The sequence below is a fragment of the Bufo bufo genome, chromosome 1, assembly GCF_905171765.1.
Source record: "Bufo bufo chromosome 1, aBufBuf1.1, whole genome shotgun sequence".
In the NCBI taxonomy this organism is placed as follows: domain Eukaryota; kingdom Metazoa; phylum Chordata; class Amphibia; order Anura; family Bufonidae; genus Bufo; species Bufo bufo.
The window spans coordinates 489,794,824-489,815,907 of record NC_053389.1 but is presented as its reverse complement, the minus strand read 5'-3'; the positions used below and the strand labels follow the sequence as shown (position 1 = coordinate 489,815,907).

The 21,084-nt window shown below is 47.2% G+C and overlaps 1 protein-coding gene across 8 annotated transcripts in view; it reads left to right on the top strand.

The window, feature by feature from the left end:
- The window catches only part of OSBPL8 (oxysterol binding protein like 8), a 243,922-nt gene that overhangs the window by 100,597 nt on the left and 122,241 nt on the right, over positions 1–21,084 (top strand). For 4 of the 8 annotated variants that reach the window (XM_040410159.1, XM_040410132.1, XM_040410142.1 and 1 more), the window contains one exon: positions 4,078–4,114. In XM_040410159.1, coding sequence (XP_040266093.1) covers positions 4,078–4,114 — 37 coding nt within the window. Of the gene's footprint in view, positions 1–4,077; positions 4,115–17,650; positions 17,777–21,084 lie in introns of those variants that run through there. The other 4 variants (XM_040410150.1, XM_040410193.1, XM_040410202.1 and 1 more) reach the window with 2 other exon arrangements.

Here is a 21,084-nt window from a genome sequence, read left to right as displayed (position 1 = left end):
CAGTCTCTGCAGGGGGAGGCTCATGAATACAGCTGAAGTTCTAATATGCTTACATAGGCCAGCCTGTTAAGCTGATACATCCACTTTTAAAGGGGTTGTCCACTTTATTGTAATTTTTCCTAAACTGTTCAGTGGCCCATGTTGATTTACATAGCACTGCACACGCACTAGTTTTTAGTGCCTTGCACAGCTGATGGGTGCGTTCACGTTCTTCTCCATCAGAGACCATGTTCTAGACGAGAGCCCTGTGCAGTCAGTGAATAGACTATCATGATCAAGACATTGGGGCAGATTCTAGACTATATCATCAGTAAGTCACTTGTAGTGCCATTTACAGCAGTTTGGGAAACCTTTGCACGAAGTGGCCAAATGTACTTGTGACATCACAAAGCTTGCGGTCTATATGGGCTCCTGTAATGCAGCCATTAGACACAGTCCTCATACGCATGTTACTCGGATGAACGGTTCTTGCCAATAAAACATTTATCGGTAATAACACAGTGAAGTCTTGCTTTTTATCTTTGATTGTTACTACATAACGCTTTAGTCAGAAATCTGCAGTGCACGTTTTAATGTCAAGGATATGTTGGGATCTAACATGTCATCTGCATTAAAAAGCGGGGCAATATTTCCTTTTGCCAATGTGCCAGAGTTCTGGCGCAGTTTGCTTAAAAAAAAAAAAACTATAGTATTAAGTACTGGTGTTTAAGTTTTAGACACTTATTTTTCTGCTTCGTCTGTCAAGGGGTATGGCTTTATCAATACGTGGTGTGGTCTTGGGTTGAAACGGCCATGGCTTAAAATCCTCCCTTGCGTGCTAAAAATGTGCATTTGTTGCCATAAGCCTTGAAGTTAGACTAGATAGTCTAACGATGTGCCAGCCAGTGTGATAAATCTGGTGCTAAGACAGTCTATATATCCTATACCTCTACCCCAATGTTTTTATTAATAATGGTATACAGCCCATATAAGAATGGTTGCACAGTTGTCCTACCAGTTTTACTCCGGACCGGACACAACTGATGTATGTGCACTTCAGCCCACCTTTCTGGTGTCTATAGCCTGAACCTGCCAAACAGAAAACATGGCACGCTACGTTTTTCTGTCTGGTGCCAGGAGACGCCTGGAATGATCCCATAAAACTACGGAATCCTCTTCAAACCCTACTTGTTCTGTTAAAACATTCGGACATTACAGCTCTTTAATCAGCCTTCAATGTATTTATATGGTCAGATAAATGTCCAGGAATTGCACTGGATAAACTTGTGCTTCCCAGAGATAAGGGGAAACTTCATATTTTGAACATCACATTATATAACTTGGCGTGTTTATTTATTTAGACATAGCCTGGACTGGACACCTCAAACTCCGTTCTATTCCACTCCCTCATTACAGCAACAATTAGTTTCTAACACCCTCTTTAAAAAGTAGGGGAAAAAAATTGGGAACACATAACCTTATGAGTAACATTTTGAGGGGATGGAGTATAGTGTGTAGAGCGGTGCCTTGTGAAGGGTGAAGGGAATCCCACTTTTCGCTTAATTCGTTCTATATATGCCTTCAATATCGCCTCACGTGTAGGGACCCAAAATAGACTGATGACTTGACTGAAATGTGGTTTGCATGGGGCTGATCTACTACATTGTTTTTGGCTTTTTCCTATGGTGCAATCCTATTGGAAAGATATCATAGCCTGGATGTCAAATACATGGGGGCAGCAGTTAACCTTATCCCCGGAGGTAGTAGTTTTCCATATTTTCCCTGAAGATAATAAGCCATCTTTGATAGTAGATGGAGACCTACTGGTAGCACTGAGAGGACTCTTACACTCTTGGCTGAAACCAAATGTACCTCACTTTACGTTAATAGACAAACTAGACACAGAAGCACAAAAAGACAGACAAAAGGTTTCTTTCATAAATGGAAGCTCTTTATTTGTAATCGTCTCACTCCTGAAAAAATAGCTTCTTTCATGCAGACATTTCAATATATAGAATGATATGGTAGATAAACCCTTAAAGGTACTCTAGGAAAATTGTGAATAGAGACAACTAAATTGTCTTAGTACGCTGTTCTTGTGGTGATATTGATGATGCTCTGCCAGACATCCTGGGGTAGATTGGTGGAGGGGAGGGGCGGGGGGGGGGGGGGGGGGGCATTGTGTTTCTCACTTTGTTTCTCTCCTTTCTATGAATAATAGGTTATTTTCCTGCTGTGTTTAGTAGGGAATTTCTTTTCTGTCGAAACACAAAATGTTTCACCTTTTCCAATATGACGTGTATGATGGTCATAATTGTATTTGGTGATTCCAGAGGGATGGCCAAATATATGGGAAAGTGGCCTAAGAGGGCATGGGACCTGCAATGCAGTTTTTGATGCAATTTCTTGGGGCCTATGCCAGGAGTAGATCTAAAAAAAAAAAAAGTATAAAGGAAAACCCAAAAATTATTTTCTATCTACATAAAGCAACAAAACTGCTTCCATCCTGACTAGTAACACAATTTACTGCTCAGGACGTAAAGCACAACTGGTTTCATTCAGTGATGTGGGCATTACAATGTTGTGGACCTATGTGGTTATATACAGTTACTATGGAGCCCATGGAGGAGGGTGACATTCCAAGCTGAGGTCTTCCTTACCATTTTTCCTAATACGTGGCTTGATGCCACCTCAGTGCTCTTCCTTCCCTCATCACCTGAAATGAGTAAGAAATTAGCCTGATGAACACACACCACTTCTCTTCAATGGTGAGGAAAATGTGAAGTCCCACTTTTGAAGGATGATGGTAGCATCAACCATACCGGAAGATGGCTCCTCTCTCCCTGTGCTTTGGGGCACTCTTTCCTCTATGAACTCCGGGCCAAAAGTTTCAAAATGATTGCGATCATATAGTAAATGAGTTAAAACACATCTAACCTTTAAAATGTTCTGCCTGTTATTGAGAAATGTAGAACATTTTATGGGTGGGTCTTTGAACCAGTGGCTATGGGATCGTAATTCCTGGTCAGCTTCACTATGAGCAATGGAATCAATGGGGATTGGCACTCTGAGTGCAAGAACATATTATTTTAACTGTCCGTGTAGGGTTCACCCGGTAAACCCCCAATATATACTTTTTTCTATTGTATGTACTATGTCAGATTATATTTAACTGTTTGTATGCCCTTTTAAAGAGGACCGGTAACATCTCCTCATACATCTGTTTTGGTAACTACTTGCATTCCCCATGTAGTAAGAAATCCGGTCTATCTATCTTTTGAATGAATGAAGTTATGAATGAATTGCTAGCAGTGTGCAATGAAGGTCCAGCTGGGTGATATGAGTTGGTGTGTCCTTGCACAGTCTGACACTGGCAGCACGGATTGGCTAATGTCAGTTTGTACAGGGATACACCCCCAGCTGGTAACACCCAGCTGGACCTTCATTGCACATTCCTAGCAATTCATTCATAACTTCCTTCATTGACAGGAATAGATACATTGGGATTGTAAGTAGTTACTAAACCAGACCTGTTTTGAGAGATTACAAGTCCGCTTTAAATACGGTTTGACATGTGTGGATTCTCTTAAAGGTCTGATCATGTTTGTGTAGTCAGGCAGATTGGATTTAGTGTGCTCGGCGCTTAATAAAATATCTCTGGACTGTATAATTTTTCTAGTCATTGTGTCTCGTAAATGCAATAAATATTTGCTGCCTGTAATTGCTCTCTGTATATTTAACTTCATTAAAACAGACCTTCCACGTTGTGCTGTGTAATAAACCCGAGCCTTCATTTGCCTTGACCTGTCAGAATCGAAATATATGCCTTCTAGTCTAGGTTTTTTCCATTAGCCGAAATACTATTTCAACCTTTCTGGCAGTGAAGAACTTTCGTTGCGCATTAATCTTTGCATAGCCGTAGGCATTAACCTATAGATGCATGCAATATGCACAACGTAATGTGTGTTTAACCCAGTGTCTCTCCTCTTTCCCTTGCCGTTTCCTCCTGATGTTCCTGTATGTGTCACCACCACCGCCTTGCCTACCCTTGATGCTGGATTACTTCTCTGGTTCCCTCTGTCGCCCATTCCTGAACAGCAGCATTGTGAGGTCAAGGACGCTCATGGGCCAGCACGTAAGTAACTGCACTTTATTTATCCGTTCATTTGTGCTCTGTTGTTGTTAGTAGTACTTTGATTATGTGTGATAGATTTTAACGCTGTAGCTCGTTGTTTGGCTCCATAGAGTGTATTCTGCCTATTCCTAAGTCCCATCTAGTTTAGACACTGTTGGGTGCTCTGCAACTGATCCAAATCATTTGAGCAACGAGTGACAAATCTACAGGTTTGTATCAGTTCCATCATAAAACCATAGATTGAAAAAAAACTGAAAAGTCTTGGGGAAAGCAAATAAAGTCAAGTGATCACTGGGTACCCTGAATGGGCTAGAACAGTGGTGCCCAGCCATTTTTCGTCTGAGGGCCGCACTAGACATGGTATAAATTTTGCGGGCCAGAACCAGGTAGCTTTGCCAGAAAGAAATGCAAACACTGTGAGAAGGCACGTGTGAGCATTACTAAAATACATAATACGTAGGCCTACACTTGCTGACATCTGCGTTGGAGGCTACGTTTGGAGCCTCTGTTGCAGATTCTGTCGAAAGACCAGACAAAAAAGCCTTGTATGCAGCACTTTTGTGTCCGGTAAAAAGACAGGATCCCAAACAGAGATGGAGTCTGTTCAGCTTCTTCCCTGTGGGGTGACAGGAGGAAGGGGGAAGCGGGGTCACTAGTGGGGTGACAGGAGGAGGGGGAGAGCAGGGTCACTAGTAGGGTGACAGGAGGAGGGGGAGCAGGGTCACTAGTGGGGTGACAGGAGGAGGGGGGAGCAGGGTCACTAGTGGGGTGACCAGAGGAGGGGGAGAGCAGGGTCACTAGTGGGGTGAAGAGGAGGAGGGGGGAGCAGGGTCACTAGTGGGGAGACAGGAGGAGGGGGAGAAGGTTCACTAGTGAGGTGACAGGAAGATGGGGGAGCAGGGTCACTAGTGGGGTGACAGGAGGAGGGGGCAGCAGGGTCGCTAGTGGGGTGACAGGAGGAGGGGGGAGCAGGGTCGCTAGTGGGGTGACAGGAGGAGGGGGGAGCAGGGTCACTAGTGGGGTGACAGGAGGAGGGGGGAGCAGGGTCACTAGTGAGGTGACAGGAGATGGGGGGAGCAGGGTCACTAGTGGGGTGACAGGAGGAGGGGGGAGCAGGATCACTAGTGAGGTGACAGGAGGAGGGGGAGAGCAGGGTCACTAGTGGGGTGAAGAGGAGGAGGGGGGAGCAGGGTCACTAGTGGGGAGACAGGAGGAGGGGGAGAAGGTTCACTAGTGAGGTGACAGGAAGATGGGGGAGCAGGGTCACTAGTGGGGAGACAGGAGGAGGGGGAGCAGGGTCACTAGTGGGGTGACAGGAGGAGGGGGGAGCAGGGTCACTAGTGGGGTGACAGGAAGATGGGGGAGCAGGGTCACTAGTGGGGAGACAGGAGGAGGGGGAGAGCAGGGTCACTAGTGGGGAGACAGGAGGAGGGGGAGCAGGGTCACTAGTGGGGTGACAGGAGGAGGGGGGAGCAGGGTCACTAGTGGGGTGACCGGAGGAGGGGGAGAGCAGGGTCACTAGTGGGGTGAAGAGGAGGAGGAGGGAGGAGCAGGGTCACTAGTGGGGAGACAGGAGGAGGGGGAGAAGGTTCACTAGTGAGGTGACAGGAAGATGGGGGAGCAGGGTCACTAGTGGGGAGACAGGAGGAGGGGGAGCAGGGTCACTAGTGGGGTGACAGGAGGAGGGGGGAGCAGGGTCACTAGTGGGGTGACAGGAAGATGGGGGAGCAGGGTCACTAGTGGGGAGACAGGAGGAGGGGGAGAGCAGGGTCACTAGTGGGGAGACAGGAGGAGGGGGAGCAGGGTCACTAGTGGGGTGACAGGAGGAGGGGGGAGCAGGGTCACTAGTGGGATGAAGAGGAGGAGGGGGGAGCAGGGTCACTAGTGGGGAGACAGGAGGAGGGGGAGAAGGTTCACTAGTGAGGTGACAGGAAGATGGGGGAGCAGGGTCACTAGTGGGGAGACAGGAGGAGGGGGAGCAGGGTCACTAGTGGGGTGACGAGGAGGGGGGAGTAGGGTCACTAGTGGGGTGACAGGAAGATGGGGGAGCAGGGTCACTAGTGGGGAGACAGGAGGAGGGGGAGCAGGGTCACTAGTGGGGTGACAGGAGGAGGGGGGAGAAGGTTCACTAGTGGGGTGATAGGAGGAGGGGGGAGAAGGTTCACTAGTGGGGTGATGGGAGGAGGGGCAGCAGGGTCGCTAGTGGGGTGACAGAATGAGGGGGGAGCAGGGTCCCTAGTGGGGTGACAGGAGGAGGGGGGAGCAGGGTCACTAGTGGGGTGACAGGAGGAGGGGGGAGCAGGGTCACTAGTGGGGTGACAGGAAGATGGGGGAGCAGGGTCACTAGTGGGGTGACAGGAAGATGGGGGAGCAGGGTCACTAGTGAGGTGGCAGGAGGAGGGGTTAGCAGGGTCCTAGTGGGGTGACAGGAGGGGGGAGCAGAGTCACTAGTGGGGTGACAGGAGGAGGGGGAGCAGGGTTGCTAGTGGGATGACAGGAAGAGGGGGGAGCAGGGTCACTAGTGGGGTGACAGGAAGATGGGGGAGCAGGGTCACTAGTGAGGTGACAGGAGGAGGGGTTAGCAGGGTCAGTAGTGGGGTGACAGGAGGGGGAGCAGAGTCACTAGTGGGGTGACAGGAGGAGGGGGGAGCAGGGTCACTAGTGGGGTGACAGGAGGAGGGGGGAGCAGGGTCGCTAGTGGGGTGACAGGAGGAGGGGGGGAGCAGGGTCGCTAGTGGGGTGACAGGAGGAGGGGGAGAAGGGTCACTAGTGGGGTGACAGGAGGAGGGGTTAGCAGGTTCACTAGTGGGGTGACAGGAGGAGGTGTTAGCAGGGTCACTAGTGGGGTGACAGGAGGAGGGGGGAGCAGGTGCACTAGTGGGGTGACAGGAGGAGGGGGAAGCATTGTCACTAGTGGGGTGACAGGAGGAGGGGGGAGCAGGGTCCCTAGTGGGGTGACAGGAGGAGGGGGGAGCAGGGTCCCTAGTGGGGTGACAGGAGGAGGGGGGAGCAGGGTCCCTAGTGGGGTGACAGGAGGAGGGGGGAGCAGGGTCCCTAGTGGGGTGACAGGAGGAGGGGGGAGCAGGGTCCCTAGTGGGGTGACAGGAGGAGGGGGGAGCAGGGTCCCTAGTGGGGTGACAGGAGGAGGGGGGAGCAGGGTCCCTAGTGGGGTGACAGGAGGAGGGGTTAGCAGGGTTGCTAGTGAGGTGACAGGAGGAGGGGAGCAGTGTCACTAGGAGGGGGAGCAGGGTCGCTAGTTGGGTGACAGGAGGAGGGGGCAGCAGGGTCGCTAGTGGGGTGACAGGAGGAGGGGGCAGCAGGGTCGCTAGTGGGATGACAGGAGGAGGGGGCAGCAGGGTCGCTAGTGGGATGACAGGAGGAGGGGGCAGCAGGGTCGCTAGTGGGGTGACAGGAGGAGGGGGGAGCAGGGTCACTAGTGAGGTGACAGGAGGATGGGGGAGCAGGTCACTAGTGAGGTGACAGGAGGAGGAAGCAGGGTTACTAGTGGGGTGACAGGAGAAGGGGGGGGGAAGGTTCACTAGTGGGGTGACAGGAGAAGGGTCACTAGTGGGGTGACAGGAGGAGGGGGGAGCAGGGTCGCTAGTGGGGTGACAGGAGGAGGGGGGAGCAGGGTCGCTAGTGGGGTGACAGGAAGATGGGGGAGCAGGGTCACTAGTGAGGTGACAGGAGGGGTTAGCAGGTTCACTAGTGGGGTGACAGGAGGAGGGGGAAGCAGGTTCACTAGTGGGGTGACAGGAGGAGGGGGAAGCAGGTTCACTAGTGGGGTGACAGGAGGAGGGGGAGCAGAGTCACTAGGAGGGGGGAGCAGGGTCGCTAGTGGGGTGACAGGAGGAGGGGGGAGCAGGGTCGCTAGTGGGGTGACAGGAGGAGGGGGGAGCAGGTTCACTTGCTGGGTGACAGGAGAAGGGTAGAGCAGGTTCACTAAGTGGGGTGATAGGAGGGGGGAGCAGGTTCACTTGCTGGGTGACAGGAGAAGGGTAGAGCAGGTTCACTAAGTGGGGTGATAGGAGGGGGGAGAAGGTTCACTAGTCGGGTGATAGGAGGAGGGGTTAGCAGGGTCACTAGTGGGGTGACAGGAAGGGGGGAGCAGGGTCACTAGTCGGGTGATAGGAGGAGGGGGGAGCAGGTTCACTAGTGGGGTGACAGGAGGAGGGGGGAGCAGGGTCACTAGTGGGGTGACAGGAGGAGGGGGGAGCAGGGTCACTAGTGAGGTGACAGGAGGAGGGGGGAGCAGGGTCCCTAGTGGGGTGACAGGAAGGGGGGAGCAGGGTCCCTAGTGGGGTGACAGGAGGAGGGGGGAGCAGGGTCCCTAGTGGGGTGACAGGAGGAGGGGGGAGCAGGGTCACTAGTGGGGTGACAGGAGGAGGGGGGAGCAGGGTCACTAGTGGGGTGACAGGAGGAGGGGGGAGCAGGGTCACTAGTGGGGTGACAGGAGGAGGGGGGAGCAGGTTCACTTGCTGGGTGACAGGAGAAGGGTAGAGCAGGTTCACTAAGTGGGGTGATAGGAGGGGGGAGCAGGTTCACTTGCTGGGTGACAGGAGAAGGGTAGAGCAGGTTCACTAAGTGGGGTGATAGGAGGGGGGAGAAGGTTCACTAGTGGGGTGACAGGAGGAGGGGGGAGCAGGGTCGCTAGTGAGGTGACAGGAGGAGGGGGGAGCAGGGTCGCTAGTGGGGTGACAGGAGGAGGGGGCAGCAGGGTCGCTAGTGGGGTGACAGGAGGAGGGGGGAGCAGGGTCGCTAGTGGGGTGACAGGAGGAGGGGGGAGCAGGGTCACTAGTGAGGTGACAGGAGATGGGGGGAGCAGGGTCACTAGTGGGGTGACAGGAGGAGGGGGGAGCAGGGTCACTAGTGGGGTGACAGGAGGAGGGGGGAGCAGGGTCACTAGTGGGGTGACAGGAGGAGGGGGAAGCATTGTCACTAGTGGGGTGACAGGAGGAGGGGGAAGCAGGTTCACTAGTGGGGTGACAGGAAGGGGGGAGCAGGGTCACTAGTCGGGTGATAGGAGGAGGGGTTAGCAGGGTCACTAGTGGGGTGACAGGAAGGGGGGAGCAGGGTCACTAGTCGGGTGATAGGAGGAGGGGGGAGCAGGTTCACTAGTGGGGTGACAGGAGGAGGGGGGAGCAGGGTCACTAGTGGGGTGACAGGAGGAGGGGAGAGCAGGGTCACTAGTGAGGTGACAGGAGGAGGGGGGAGCAGGGTCCCTAGTGGGGTGACAGGAAGGGGGGAGCAGGGTCCCTAGTGGGGTGACAGGAGGAGGGGGGAGCAGGGTCACTAGTGGGGTGAAGAGGAGGAGGGGGGAGCAGGGTCACTAGTGGGGTGACAGGAGGAGGGGGGAGCAGGGTCACTAGTGAGGTGACAGGAAGGGGGGAGCAGGGTCACTAGTGGGGTGACAGGAGGAGGGGGGAGCAGGGTCACTAGTGGGGTGATAGGAGGAGGGGGGAGCAGGTTTACTAGTGGGGTGATAGGAGGAGGGGGGAGCAGGTTTACTAGTGGGGTGATAGGAGGAGGGGGGAGCAGGTTTACTAGTGGGGTGATAGGAGGAGGGCGGAGCAGGTTTACTAGTGGGGTGATAGGAGGAGGGGGGAGCAGGTTTACTAGTGGGGTGATAGGAGGAGGGCGGAGCAGGTTCACTAGTGGGGTGATAGGAGGAGGGTAGTATCAAAGTGAGATTTCATCACATGCTTTATTACAGAAGCATAAGATATATGTATTAGGGTGGCACAACTAACCCAGAAGATAATGGTAGGTGCTCAAATCGGTATGACACCTCCAATCATGTGTAATAAATGCAGTAAGAGTAAACGATCAGCACTCACTATCTTTCATTCACGCTGGAAGCACTTTAAATAATAAAAATAATAAAATGATAAAACAATGGTGATGAGAATCAATGTAAACAATTCACACACGTTCCAGTAAAATCCAGATACTATACTAAAACGATATTACGCGAAAACAAAGCGGTGGTATATGTAGTATTGCTAGAATTATTGTCCATATATGCAAACATCCGTATATGGTCCCACATAGAACGAAATAGCCGGCAATATTATAAATGATGGTATATGCCCCCTGTTATAATGTTCATCCAATAGGATCAATTGACATTGGTTGAAAATAATTGCAAAGTATCCAAAACTGATTTGATATTGTCTATTCTGATTTTGAGAATATAATCACAAAAAACTCAGTTCTTTAACCTCCACAAACTTTATGCGGTACTCACTTTTGATGGGGTTTCTCTAGGTATCAGCACATGCTGCGTGGCGTCCCACATGTGTAGCAGCTACTACACTCTTACCTCCGAGATCCCGTTGTCGTCTCGTGAGGTTTCCCGTTGCTGTGCTTCTCTGCTACTGGCTGAAGAGTAAAGGAAGCGGAGATTTTTCACATAGCTTTCTTTTGTACTGTAGTATAATGACTTTTGTGATTTTCAAGATGATTGTTTATGCTGGCATAATATGGCCAATCTTCTGCTATATGTTTGGGATACTTGATGGTAACCAGACGTGTTTCGGAGCTATATTGTGTCGGCTCCTTCAGTGGTATAATGTTACTGCCAAGAGTACCCCTTATATATCCCATAACTCCGCCTTTAAGGTCTGAAATAATCGGAAACCGGATTTGATTTCCATGGATAAAACTTTTAAATTACTTTTAACACATTCGGGTATGATAAAAATCGATATACATCATTCGCTAATTGTCCTTGATGATCCATATATCGATAAATAATCAAAAACGTAAAAAAAACGCATATGCGTTTTTATATGCGTTTTTTTTTATGACTAATGCGTTTTTTGGTCCAAAACTAGATAAAAGCATCCCCTATCTATATATAATAAACATAATTTCACAACTACATAATATATATATAGAGAGACCTTTTCATTGTTGATCCATACTGGAACTGGACTTAACATGTGAAAGATGGAACAGGGCGGGTTCCTTTCACCAAGAACAGAAGCTGACTCCTTGGTGTTCAAGAATATTAACCCAGTCCCCTTCTTAACCCCTTAGTGACCAGCCTTTTTTGGGCCTTACTGAGCAAGCGTTTTTCTTCCTTTTTTCATCGCCGCGTTCCAAGAGCTATAACTTTTTTATTTTTCCGTCTATATAGCTGTAGGAGGGCTTGTTTTTTGCGGGAAAAGTTGTACTTTTTAATGGCGCCATTTTGTGATACACAACTTTCTGATTAACTTTTATAAACTTTTTTCTGGGAGGGAGATGGGAAAACCAGCAATTCTGAAACAGTTTTTACGTTATAAATTTTACGGCGTTCATTTTTCAGTATAAATAATATAATATCTTCTCTGGGTCAGTACGATTATAGTGATACCCATACATATATATTATTTTTTTTTGGTTTTACTACGGCGTTCACCTTGGGGTCTAATTTACTTGGTATTTATGTAGTTCGGGTCGTTACGGACGCAGCAATACCAAACATATGGAGGAGGGTTTTTTGCAATTTTTTTCATTGAAAAATGTATTTTCAATGGGAAAAAAAAGCTTTTTTTTTTATTTTGTTTTTGATGGAATTATTTTTTTTATTATTTTTATTTTACCACTTAATAGTCCCACAAGGGGACTATAACAGATTATAGCACATTGCATTTTAATGGCAATGCTATTCTAACATTGACCAGCAGGCTGTGCCAGAGAGGCGCAGCCTGCTGGAAATTACTTAAGGCTGGTCTGGGGCCTACATGAGACCCCAGGCAGCCTTCACACACATCGGCACCCTGCTCCCTCTGTCACCACTTTACATGCAGCGGGCGCCATTGCCCGCGTCATGTAAAGTGTTAAACAGCTCATGTGAGAGCCGGGTCCCTGCTCGCCGCTGCACGGGGGATCCGCGCAGCGCTTAGACTGGGCCGCTGTATAAAAGCACCTATCAGTGGTCACTAAGGGTTTAAAGGGGATGTCCCATTACAACAACATATCCCCCTATCCATAAAATAATGGATACGTTTCAGATGAGTGGGGGGGGTCTGAAGTATAGGGCCTCCGCTGATTACAAGAAAGGGGGCTTCAGTTTGCCTATTTGAATGGAATGGTGGACACGCATTCTCACTTCTTCTACTCCATTCAACTCTATGGGACTGCTGGGGATTGCTGAACGCTTGTACTCTATCTCCAGCATGGAGTGGTGGACACACATAACCATGCCAGCCTGATTCTTGTGATCTTCAGGGGACACAGTGGGTTGACCCCTGTTGATCAGACCCTTATCCCCTATCTTGTGGATTGGAAATAACTTGTAATGGGGACAACTCAGTCACCTGTGTCAAAAGCAGTCCAGAAATGTATATATTTCCTGCAGTTTGCATGTCTGACGATATGTGACTTATGTATTGGAAAGTATACAATCTTTTGGATGTTTGTTGGACCTTTTATTTGACTTCATTTTATGATTGTTGCTGCTTGGTACATGCAGCATTTGTAGTTTGTGTAGTGGTTTTTCATGATGTGGCTTGAGGTGCGTTGTAATTCTAGAATTTCTTAGTGTCAGGTTAGTAAGTGACATGACGTTTCAGGTTTTGTCACATTCCCAAGTGTTTTCTCATAAACCTTGTAAGTCACCCGGTTGTCACAAAACAAGCATGCAACTGAAGAACGTCCTTCCTCTAGGAAGTGGTGTATCATTTGACAGCTTGACATGTTTTTTCCCCATTCCACAAGACTAGTAGCTATTTTTATGTCAGTGGACCTTTAACCATTACAAGGTTTTTTTTTTGTTTTTTTTTTACATTATAACACCAAAAAGGGCAAGATGCAAGTTTATGCAAATTCAGCAAGTAACAGATCTGCTGATCACATTTAGCTCCAACATGTGGCAGGGCATAAGTCAGATTGAAAGCAAAGTTGTTGTTTTTTTGCCACATGAAGCCTCAAAAATCGGGTAAAGATTTGGTGAAAATCGTGTCATTTCCACTTATCACAAACGGAGAAGGACAGAATCCTTAAACTGAGACCTTGCTTGATCATGCCAACAAATTACTGTGTGCCTATGCAGTGATGTCTGCATGGTTGTGTCTCCCAGTGTTTGGGAGAACAATGACTACCTGGAATGATACAAGAGATGTACAGAGATGAACCTCTGCATGGACAATTCATCTGAACGGCGCATAGTGATTCATTCTGAACTGTAAAATTGGGCATCTCACATCCTAAGCCTAGGGCGGCAAACAGTGTATACACAAACCATCGGAATGCATTGGGCTATGGGCCAGACATCCAGCTACAGGTGTTCTATTGACCTCTCGCCCCTGCTCTGAGGCTACCATGGTGCAGAGCAAGAAGCCAATGTAGGCTGGAATGGAGGTCTTTTCTCTTCAGCGATGAGTCCTGCTCTTGATAGTCAGAGATTGGTTTGGTTTTAAGACCATGTGGGCAACACCATAAAGAGGCCTTCACAAGGGGACGTCACACAGGTCCTACTCCTGGGATTACAGTATATTGTAGGGTGGCATAGTGTACGATAAATGGACACCTCTAGTCTTCATATCAGGTACACTAACATTGGTATTACATTGATTTGGTTGTGGAACCACTAGTATGGCCATTTCTGCATTGTGATCCCTAAGCTGTTTTTCAATCAGACCGCTCCAGGCTGCATGTTGCTCATGCTACTGTGAGCAGCCTGCATGGCCTACACGTGCTATCAAGGCCTGCAGCGTCTCCCAACTTGTCTCCCATCAAGCCCATCTGTGACGTCATTGGTTAGAAATTGCAAAGGAAGCTGCCAGCAGCGGATCTTGATTTGCCTTAAAAGCATTCAGCGTAGAAGAACATTTCTTAGGCAACCATTTATAGCCTCATTGATAGCATGCCAAGGCATGTAAGTGTGTGTATTTCTGTATGTGGCGCTCAATACTGGATAAATCATGTTCTTAATATTTGTTTTTGTTTTGTTTTTTACCATTTCTATATTAGCATGTATATCAATCAGATCTATCCTGTGATTTCTTTTAATGGGCTATCTCATGACTAATGTAAGAAATGAAAATCAGACATCATATAGTACATGAATATCTTTCTAGGAAAGAAAAAAAACAGTAGGTGGCGCTATACAGATACATTTTTTTTTTTTTTAATAACTCACTGGCTATTCCAGATTTTATAATTGCATGCAATTCCAAAAGTATTCATATCCGGTTGCTGGTTTGAAAACTGTAAAATAATATTTGAGGGACAACCCCTTTTTAATGTCGCAACTTTTGCTTCTTGATGTTACAATTTCAGTGTTGAGGATTGTATTTTAATAATGCTGCTTTCCCACCCCTCAAAAAGTCAAGCGGCTCCTGAAGTTGTCTAATTGTCCTGACTCCTGTCCTATAATACAAGGTAGCCCAGGAAAAAGTAGCGCTCCTCCAGCAATAGTATGACCAGATGAACGAGCAAGTGGATCACCCCCACGTGATGTCTCCTCCATTCAAATACACTGCATCTGTACTTGCACAGTCATGTGAAAACACCCCCCCCCCCCCGTATCGGCGATCGCCGCAAACCGCAGATCAATTCAGACCTGCGGTTTGCGGCTTTACCTGTGGTTGCGGCGACTGTGCGGCGGTGCCATCGGGTCCCCATGCGGCTGTGGGGGGGACCCGATGGCATGGAAGGCATCGCGCTGCCTTCCGGTGAAGAGCCTGTGAGATCCTGCCAATGAAATCATTGTGTAAAACTTACATAAATAAAACAAAAGACAAAAAAACTATCTCAGAATGGCCTGGATAAGTCAAAGCGTTTTAAAGTTATCAGCACTTAAAGTGACACTGGTCAGATTTGCAAAAAATGGCCAGGTCCTTTAAAGGGTTTCTACCACCAGAAATACTGTTATGTAGCTGACTGACATTAGCAATGCGCCAATGTCAGCACTACATAACAGTATGTTTCTAACATTAGTCCCTGCAGCCGTTTTTGTAAAAAATGCATTTTTATTATATGCTAATGAGCCTATAGGTGCTATGTGGACGTAAAATCAGCACCTAGAGGCTCCGTCCACTCACCCATTATCACGCCCAGGACCCCTGTTCTGCCCGCCCCGCTTGATTGATGGCATGGTCCACCACATCGTTGACGAAATCCTGCGCCTGCGCCGTTCACTTCTGTCTTCGGCGCAGGCGCAGTGAGTGAATGATGCGCTCCTGGTGCCGGATTCCTCACTGCGCCTGCGCCGAATACGTCACAGTGAGGAAGCCGGCATCAGGAGAGCGGCCTTCACTCACTGCGCCGAAGACAGAAGTGAACGGCGCAGGCGCGGGATTTCGTCAACGATGCGGTGGACCGTGCCATCAATCAAGAGGAGCGGGGCGGGCAGAACAAAGGACCTGAGCCTCTAGGTGCTGATTTTACGCCCACATAGCACCTAGAGGCTCATTAGCATATAATAAAAGTGCATTTTTTTTTACAAAAACGGCTGCAGGGACTAATGTTAGAAACATACTGTTATGTAGTGCTGACATTGGCGCATCGCTAATGTCAGTCAGCTACATAACAGTATTTCTGGTGGTAGAAACCCTTTAAGGTGAAATAGAGTCCTTAAGGGGTTAAATGGGCCAGCATAGTTTCTTTAGTGAAAGATATGTACAATTCTCTTGTAATACTGACAGGAAATTATTTTTACATAGGGCAATTTTCCAGTATAATAAATCATTAAATGGGTTGCTTAGCCTGGTTATAATGATGACAGCCTCAGAATAGGTTATCAATATCTGATCTGCAGGAGTCCTGATACCTAGCATCCCCGCTAATCAGCAGTTTTAAGAGAAAACCGTGCTCCATGAGAGAGCTGCTTCCTGTTAATTACACTACCTGTCGTCTCCCTTGTAGCGGTGGTGTAATGAATGGAGGGAGTACTTGTAATTATACTTGTTTCTGAGATGACTAGCAGTGTAATGAAGAGGAGGCAGCGCTTGCATGTAGCGCCGCCTCCTCTTCAAACAGCTGCCCGCTGCCAATCAGATATTGTTACAAACAGGCTGCACAACCCCTTTAACTCAAAAATTGTAGTTTTGATATTATGGGAAGGGCGTTCTGTACAGTAGGACACAGTGCACTAGATAAATATAATGGAGCACCCCCAGCACCTCATCCTGGCACAGGTAAAGAGCAGTACAAAACATGTAGTACTGCACTTGAGAAATACTAGTATTTTACCATTGAAATGCATGTGATTGGTTGGCTCATCCAGCCAATCACAGACTTTGTTGCCCATAGCAACCAGTTACAGCACAGCTTTCATTTCATGTTCCACTCTTGAAGAACGAAAGCTGTGCTGTGATTGGTTGCTATGGGCAGCAAATACAGTTTTTCTTTAAAGGGGTTTTCCAGAACTAACGTATTTGTGACCAATCTGTATTATACGTCATCCATAAGAGATTGGTGGGTCTTCGACACCCAGCACTTTTGGCTGCTGATTCCAGAAGTAGACAGTATGCAGAGCGGGAACACCATAGCTCTGTACACCATGTAGTGGCTGTTCATGGGTACTGCAGCTAAGCTCCCATTCACTTGAATAGGAGCACAAGCTACACAGTATATGGAGCTGTTGTCTTCCAGCTGCGTACACGGTTTACTCCTGGAATCTGCTGCTAACTGTGCTTCCATCAGGGTTTTATACCTCCACCAGTCCTATATTAATGACCTGTCATGTGGATAGGTCCTCAATATATTGGTCTCAGAAGTACCTTTTTTTTTAAACCTTTTTTCATAAATCCGTCCCATTGTGTGTTGAAAATATTGTAACGTGAGTCCATTGCAATTGGAGGGACCACTGTAGTCTTTGGCTGTCTTTCAGTCTTAAAATTTTTTGGGTGTTTTCAGGTTCTTTAGTTGATTTAATAATATCACATACTTTTTATGCCACCAGTGCCCAATTTGTGCTATGATTTATTTTTCTCTATAAAAAAAATAATAATGGAGCGTTAAATCTGAGAACCTTCATGATGGGAGTGTTTCATTATATATTTGGGATGTACATTACTGCAGGATCCACATCAGAGCTCCATTGGGACAGCACACTGATGCTTAATTTGAAGAGCTCAGACATAGTGACAAGTTCTCTTTAAAAGCCCCGAGGTGGAAGCAGTTGTATTAGTAGACCCTCTGTAGACCAAGCTGTCATTTTGAGGGTGGACTGGATCAGACCTAGCTCTGACCAGATCCGGCTCAGTCTTGCATACTCCTTTCCAGTTTGGTGATCTTCTCTGCATGCATTCCACACGTCTCGCTCTTCCATTTCTTCCCGCATTGTAATCAGCAGCTTTTACTGTCCTAACAAAGGCTCATCAAATAGTGCACAGCTTCACATGGAAGGCGGAACAGCTGTTTTATTCACAGCGAGGACCATACGTCTGACGTTTCCTTTCTCATGCTCTTGAATTCCTAAACTCTTACTAGATAGGAGGACTTTACCCCAGGACAGCAGCGCCTTCTGACAGCTGTCATGTTTTCATGGCTTAAGTTTACCGACACTTACATGGGCATGGTATGACACGTCTAATGGTGTTATCATCAAAAACACCTAAGCTGGCAGGCTGACATCATACTGGATAATACTGGTGGCAAGTACTTTCAGGTTAATGTTCCTGTGTGCAACCTTCATTTCAGCTCCGCACTGGTTGTAGCTACAGAGGGGTAAGTACTGAGGATGTGTTGTACTTTTCTATACTGCTCTGTGTTGACCCCTTTCTTGATGGTTTCCTTAGTGTTTCCATCCATCTCATCTATATACAGTACAATAAAGATGTTTGAGTTCTGTATCTGTTAACTCCTCCAGTATCTCATTTATGATGCTGAATACTGACCCTGAGGCTGGATCACCTGGTGCATGCTAATATCCAAACCTCTTACTCCATTAAAATGTAAAGACAGTGAGCCAAATCCATCCAGCTGATAGACCAATGTCGTCTTGAGGTCTGCATTGATGGCTCCTTTTGGGGCCATTTGTTCTCTACTTTGTTTTCAGTCCTGCATAACGGAAATCAGACGGATCTGTTATGCTTGGCCATAGACTTCTATTAGGACGGATCAAAATGGAATGCCTGTTTAAAGGCTTCAGTTTTGCATTCCATCTACGAATTCCATTTATAATGGAATTCCTACACCACCCGAACCCCGAACCTGTAAAGTTCAGGTTTGCTCATCTCTAGTTACTATGTTTCTTATCTTCACTTGTACAGCCATGCCAACTGTAAGTCATCTTGTATCCAGGCTAGAGGTGGTCCAGCAGGGTACTTAGAGATTCCTTTTAATTGTACAGTTTTCCCTAATTAACTCATCTCTTTGCTCTAATATTGTAATTGCATATGTCATCATTACGTTCATGCAGATAAAACTTAAAGAATGTTTTAGTTTATTGAAGAGAACCTTTCATGCGATTTTATTAAGGGAGATATATACCTGTACTTGCGGGGTACCCACCGCTGATGCTGCCACCCTGCTTGATTTTTTTAAAATATGCCTCCTATGCCCCACTGTGCCACGCTGGATTTCTCCCGCTCAGTATGCTAATACTGAGCATCAGAGCAATGAGGAGGAGACTGAGTCTTTCTTCATGGGCATCTACTTCTCCCTGGCTGTAGCGCTGTCCAATCGCAGCGCAGAACAGGGAGAAAAAAAATCTCACCTTCTCCCTGGCTGTGATTGGACCGTGGCACGGCCAGGGAGAAGGAGACTCCCTTTGAGAAATTCTGGCGTCTCCTCCCTGTACCGATGTTCAGTATTAACATATTGGGCGGGAAAACAGCAGGGGGGCACAGCAGGGCGTACAGTCGATATTTAAAAAAAACAGGCAGGTTAGCAGCATCAGTGGGGCGTACTAGGCAAAGAAGAGTATTTAATGAAACAAAAAAAAAATCTATGAAAGGCCCTCTTTAATCTGATTCCACCCACTTCTTTTTGATGCGTTATTTTTTCTGTCGATGAGTGTATTAGCAAGAGCAGAGAGAGGCTACAATAAGCCGCCTTCCTCTGGAGAGCCTGGCACATGTGCTCACTACATGTACAGAGCATTTATATGAAGTGTAAAGTGTGCACTGCTTTAACGACTTGTCGACTCATTGCAATTACATACTTTATGGTATCTCAGATCCGCAATTACAATATTTTTCACTTGGTAATAAAAAAATAAATAAAAACTTTCTCTTTCAGATTAGAAAGCAGGTTTAATCGATTATTTACACAGTAGATTCAAAGTATAACATTAGATCATGAAATGTTAGAGTAATGAGTAGGGTGTAGGATTATTATTATTATTATTATTATTATTATTATTATTATTATTATTATTATGTTATTCCCATCTCAGACACTGGGGGCATATCACTAGGATACCCTCCCAATGTCTGGGACCTTCACCTATACCTAGAATGGAGGCTGCAAAGTCCCAGAGGGCACACTGCACACATGCGGGCACCCTCCATGCATTCCTATGAGTGCCAGAAATTACCAAAAACTGGCTCTGTTGTTTCCATCAGCCCCATAGAAGTGAATAGATCGGTGGCCACGCTTGCACGGGGAGCCTCCCATTAATTTCTATGGGACTTCCGAACATAGCGGTACATGCCCCTCGGCTATTTTCTTCACTCACATAGGAATGAATGGAGGGCGACCGCGCATGCGCTGTGAGCCCTCCAGGACTTTTCAGGCTCCTAGCAATATGCCCCCAATGTCTGAGATAGGAATAACCCTTAAAGTGTTCTGTTTTTCTTTGCATTGGGGGTCCAATGCCTCTATTTTCCCCCTAAACTAAAATCTCAGCTGCAGCTTCCTTCATTAGGAGTCCTATCTATACCCAGTTGTACATGGCTGCCTTTTCATCATAAGATCCGATACTGTATACAGTGGAAGAAGAAAGTGCTGCTACAGTTGTGTGGAGGGGACAGAGGATAAGTTTATATCATGGTTATGAAATGGGCCTTTATAACAATCTCGTAGATTGTAAGCCCTCTCGTCTTCTGTACCAGTCTGTAACTCGTCTTGTTCATGCTTAGTGCAATTGTCTGTATTATGTATGTGCACCCCTTATCATATGTACAGGGCTATGGAATAAATGGTGCTTTAATAATCCATAATAATACATGGACATATCGGTGATGTCTTGCACAGGTCTCATGTTTCTGGAGGGGCTCTTTAGTTGCCACTGTCAATATACCCATGTTTTTGGGCCTTGTTCAGGTTTGTGTACTGCAGAGAGTCACCTCACAGGGTTGTCATAAGAAGCCCTTTGTTTTGGACACGGTTATGACTAGCACTTGTTATTTTTAACCTGGGATTAAAAGGTATGATGAAACTGCAAAGTTGTAGTCAACGGAAGCAGTAATTAAAATATTTGACTTCAGCCTTCGGTGAAGCAAACCTAAGCCACATCTATACTTTAAAGTGTCACTGGGAGAACACACAACTCTTGATGTTATAGTGACATCAGGGCCGTAGGTACCATGGAAGCAGGGGAATCGGCTGCTACGAGGCCTGAACTTCGGAAGGGGCCTGGGAGAAAGACAAATGGGTTTATTTTTAGGGACGAGGAAGCGGTGAGTATGGTGCCCCTAGTCCTCGCACTGATATCAGTCACCACTCCCTGGTCGTCGTCTTCTTTCAGCGCACAGCTTCAGGACGGGATGTAGGGTCTTTTGTACCGGTCATACCGGCGATGGGAATTTATGGAGCAGGTTGAGCAGCTAAGTCTGCTCCATGTATGGCGGGCCTGCTGTATTATACAGCTGACACACTCCTGCACTGGCCAGGATCAGAGATAGCACTCATACCAGGGATATTGCAGTCAATAGTGAGCACAGAATCTAAGTCCTTAGACCCAGGGAGGGGAAAGACACACACACACACACACACACACACACACACACAAAAAATGGAAGCTTTAAAAATATATATATATAAAAACTGATAAAAATCTAAAAAAAACAACATCATATAGAAAAATACAC